The sequence below is a fragment of the Selaginella moellendorffii genome, unplaced genomic scaffold (assembly GCF_000143415.4).
Source record: "Selaginella moellendorffii unplaced genomic scaffold, v1.0 SELMOscaffold_589, whole genome shotgun sequence".
Classification (NCBI taxonomy): Eukaryota; Viridiplantae; Streptophyta; class Lycopodiopsida; order Selaginellales; family Selaginellaceae; genus Selaginella; species Selaginella moellendorffii.
Window position 1 is genome coordinate 1 of NW_003314842.1, and position 4,106 is coordinate 4,106.

Below are 4,106 nucleotides of genomic sequence, written 5' to 3' on the forward strand. Positions count from 1 at the left end.
GAGTGTGTAGAGTTTCGAGCTCGTCAAAGATTTTCATCGCCTCTTGGAGTTTCCCCTCTGTGCGAACTTGGTCAGAATCGAGGTCCATGAAACGAGATCGCGCTGAAAATCCTTGCTGCGTTTTCTAAATCACCGTTTTGACCATACATAACCAGGATTGCGTTCCAAGCAACGATGTCTCGCTGTGGCATTGTTTCAAACAAATGCTTCGCTTCTTCCACTTCTCCGTGGTTTGCGAAAGCGATCAGAATCGACGTCCACGACAGTAGATCTTTGTGAGGAACACTCTCAAAAACCTCCCGTGCAAAATCCATGAAACCAAACTGCGCATATCCACAAATCAGTGAGCTCATAGCCACGGAGCTGTGCTCCGGCATCTCGTCAAACACTAGTTTTGCTCTTTCCGGATTTCCTCTATCGAAATTGGCAGCTAGAACAGCGTTCCACGACGACAAACTCGACTGCGGCATTTTTTCTACCATCTTCTCAACTCTCTCAAAGTTTCCCTTTTGGCTGTAAGCCGAGATCATCGAGTTCCACGACACGATATTCGTGAAAGGCATTCTCTGGAAAAAGAACTCGGCTTCTTTGATATTTCCAGCTTGAGCATACGCGCTTACCATGCACGTCCATGAAACCAGGTCACGGTGCTCCATCTTCTCAAAAAGTTCCCGAGCTTTTCCAATGTGGCCATTCTGAGCATAGACCAAAAGCATGTTGTTCCACGACACCATGTCATACTGAGGCATAGTATCAAAAAAGCATTTGCCACCTTTAACATCTCCAACCTGAGAAAACGCAGTTAACATAGCGTTGCAAAACTCGCTCGTAGAAAAGCTTTCTAGATCGGCTCTTCCTTCTTTTTGGGGGGCTCGTAATTGTTCTCGATGGAACGAAGGACACTGTGGTGGCAATCCATCGCCTTTAGCACGTCGTCCACATCAAATTTTCCAATCACCACCAGGCCTGACGACTCCGATTCCACCTTATCGACCCCTGTTGGGAAAACCGCACCAGAGATTTCATGGAATCAGGGCCGCGATCCAATGCAAAGATTGTGCTATACCTTTGATCTTCTTGAGCGCGTCAGTCTTCCCCTGCAGCTTTCACAAGTTGAGAGTGTCGCCTTCTTCATGCTTACAAGGAAAGGAAACTGGATCGAGAAAACTAGTTGCTCGCTCAAGATGTTTGCTTGAAGCTTGCCAGAAAATCGAGAAATACGCTGCGAGATGCCTTGCTGGTCACGTTTGCGGTTTTTATAGCTTGATTCTACGGTATAGGCTTCGTAGGACGACGCGTCACCACCAAATTCCTCGCGATTTCAGCGAATAGTCAAAGACGACATAATGCAGAAGAAAATTCCACACGTATTGATCCGCGGTGTTGCAACTTTAACTGTCTATTCTTCTTATGAGAGACCGATTCATCAAAGCCCGCAAAAGGTTGTCGCGTTTGAACCCAGAACTGAATTTCCAAGTTGAGAAGCAAATCATACAGCAGCAAGCGTTCGGGCATGGGTGATGCCCTACTCAAAGTGGTCGTTGCCACTACTCCAGCACATCGCGTGGCACCGTGGGAAAGCGAAGAGACGAACTTCATGATCAGAGACTGTTCCTTCTTCTCCTCTCTCTGATTCCACTTCACCACCTCTGCGTTTCCAAAAAGTTAATCCATCAGTGTGGAGTTCTGAGATTTTTCCTACTTTACCTTTTTTTCAACTTGAATCTTCCATTAATTCCCGCAAGGTGATATAGACATTGAACAAAAGGTTGTTCTTATCTTGGGCCCCTTTGTTCTCTCTCTCTCTCTCTCCCTTGCTCTGAGATTCTTCCTGTCACGGAATCTAGAAGTATAGCCTTGACTACGGCGACGATCATTGACGTGCACCGGCATTTGTGCTGTGCATTCATAGAAAGATCTAACTTTTGAAAACCTTACATCAGTTATGATTCTGACAATTAAATGCTCTGTCAAACTCATTGCTCTTATAGATCTGAAACTCTTGAAATTATTTCATACACACGCTACCTCCCTTGTTCTTGCAGATCCATCCATCCCTTGCAATTGGAAGAACAAATTAGCACTTGCAATTGTAGTGATTGTAGTTGTGGGCGTAAACATACAAAACGCTACCACCATCCTTCTTCTCTTCCTTCTTCTCTTCCTTCTTCTTTGGGGGCTCGTAATTGTTCTCGATGGAACGAAGAACACTGTGGTGGCAATTCATCGCCTTGACCACGTCGTCCACATCAAATTTGCCGATCACTACCAGGCCTGACGTCTCCGATTCCACCTTATCAACCCCTGTTGTTCAAAAACAGAAAAATCCACGAGATCAGCTCTCGAATTTCCAACCCAAAGTTTGTACATACCTTTGATCTTCTTAAGCGCATCAGTCTTTCCCTTGCAGCTCCCACAAGTTGAGAGTGTCACCTTCTTCATGCTTGCAAAAAGAGGGAAAATGGATCGAGATTTTTTCTTGAAACTTTGCTGAGACTTTGCCGCAACACCGAAGAACACGCTGCGAGATGCCTTGCTGCTCACGTTCGAACTTTGTGGCGGTTTTTATAGCTACCGCTAAGCTAAATTGCCAAAGTGGAAAACCACTTCAATGCTTCTCTCTTGCATTGTGAAGAAAGTTTCCACACGTCTGGATCACAGTTTGAGGCGCAGACTGGACTTTCACATAGGCTACCCTTTCTCGTGCCTCACATTTGATGACTTTGACTCGATTTTTCTCAAGGGAAACTTCCTTCACGTTTTGAAATCGCTGATAAAACCCATGAATTCATGAATTCCAAATAGCTGGGAAGAAGCGTCCTTGACTTAAAACTTTTACCCAGAAGGACGCGACGTTAATTCAAGCTAGCCATCAACTTTGTCGAACATATACCTAGACTGCAAGTTTGTCCTCCGCGGCAGGAACAAAACAACAAGTTAAACTTCAGGTGGATCACGCAGAACGTTTGCTAGCAAGATGTGAGCAGCTCCATTCCTGGAATCCAAATCCAAGACGCTCTTTGCGACAAGACCGGCACTGTGACAAATATGATCATCACTCATCCGGCCCATCCTACACGCCGAAAGAAAAGCCACCAGATTTACAGCATCTGGTTTAAATGGCATCGTCGCCAAGAGCTCTCTCGCATCTTCCAGATACGAGGCTCTGGCGAGCAAATCCACCATGCAACAGTAGTGCTGCTTCACAGGCTCTATTCCAAAGTCGTGTCTCATGGACAGAAAGTACTCCTTGGCGAGAGCAAGCTTTCCTTTGTGGCTGCAAGCGATGAGAACTCCCACGAAACAAACCTGGTCAGGAGTGTGTAGAGTTTCGAGCTCGTCGAAGATTTTCATCGCCTCTTGGAGTTTTCCCCTCTGTCCGAACTTGGTCAGAATCGAGGTCCATGAAACGAGATCGCGCTCGGGCATAGAGCTGAAAATCCTTGCTGCGTTTTCTAAATCACCGTTTTGACCATACATAACCAGGATTGCGTTCCAAGCAACGATGTCTCGCTGTGGCATTGTTTCAAACAAATGCTTCGCTTCTTCCACTTCTCCGTGGTTTGCGAAAGCGATCAGCATCGACGTACACGACAGTAGATCTTTGTGAGGAACACTCTCAAAAACCTCCCGTGCAAAATCCATGAAACCAAACTGCGCATATCCACAAATCAGTGAGCTCATAGCCACGGAGTTGTGCTCCGGCATCTCGTCAAACACTAGTTTTGCTCCTTCCGGATTTCCTCTATCGAAATTGGCAGCTAGAACAGCGTTCCACGACGACAAACTCGACTGCGGCATTTTTTCTACCATCTTCTCAACTCTCTCAAAGTTTCCCTTTTGGCTGTAAGCCGAGATCATCGAGTTCCACGACACAATATTCGTGAAAGGCATTCTCTGGAAAAAGAACTCGGCTTCTTTGATATTTCCAGCTTGAGCATACGCGCTTACCATGCACGTCCATGAAACCAGGTCACGGTGCTCCATCTTCTCAAAAAGTTCTCGAGCTTTTCCAATGTGGCCATTCTGAGCATAGACCAAAAGCATGTTGTTCCACGACACCATGTCATGCTGAGTGTAACGTATCAAGGAAGCATTTGCCACCT

The 4,106-nt window shown here is 46.0% G+C and overlaps 2 protein-coding genes across 2 annotated transcripts; both read right to left on the minus strand.

The window, feature by feature from the left end:
* Nucleotides 1-71: 71 nt before the first annotated feature.
* On the minus strand, nucleotides 72-1,228 carry LOC112344077 (pentatricopeptide repeat-containing protein At4g02750-like). Its single transcript, XM_024668192.1, has 2 exons — nucleotides 1,067-1,228; nucleotides 72-996 (listed from the first exon to the last, which is right to left on the minus strand). Exon 2 carries the CDS (start codon nucleotides 807-809, stop codon nucleotides 72-74), a length of 738 nt encoding a protein of 245 aa, XP_024523960.1. The 5' UTR covers nucleotides 810-996; nucleotides 1,067-1,228.
* A 760-nt stretch (nucleotides 1,229-1,988) lies between these two features.
* On the minus strand, nucleotides 1,989-4,051 carry LOC112344076 (pentatricopeptide repeat-containing protein At4g02750-like). The gene is made up of 2 exons (XM_024668191.1): nucleotides 2,373-4,051; nucleotides 1,989-2,304 (listed from the first exon to the last, which is right to left on the minus strand). Exon 1 carries the CDS (start codon nucleotides 4,045-4,047, stop codon nucleotides 2,938-2,940), a length of 1,110 nt encoding a protein of 369 aa, XP_024523959.1. The 5' UTR covers nucleotides 4,048-4,051; the 3' UTR covers nucleotides 1,989-2,304; nucleotides 2,373-2,937.
* Between the last annotated feature and the right edge of the window lie 55 nt (nucleotides 4,052-4,106).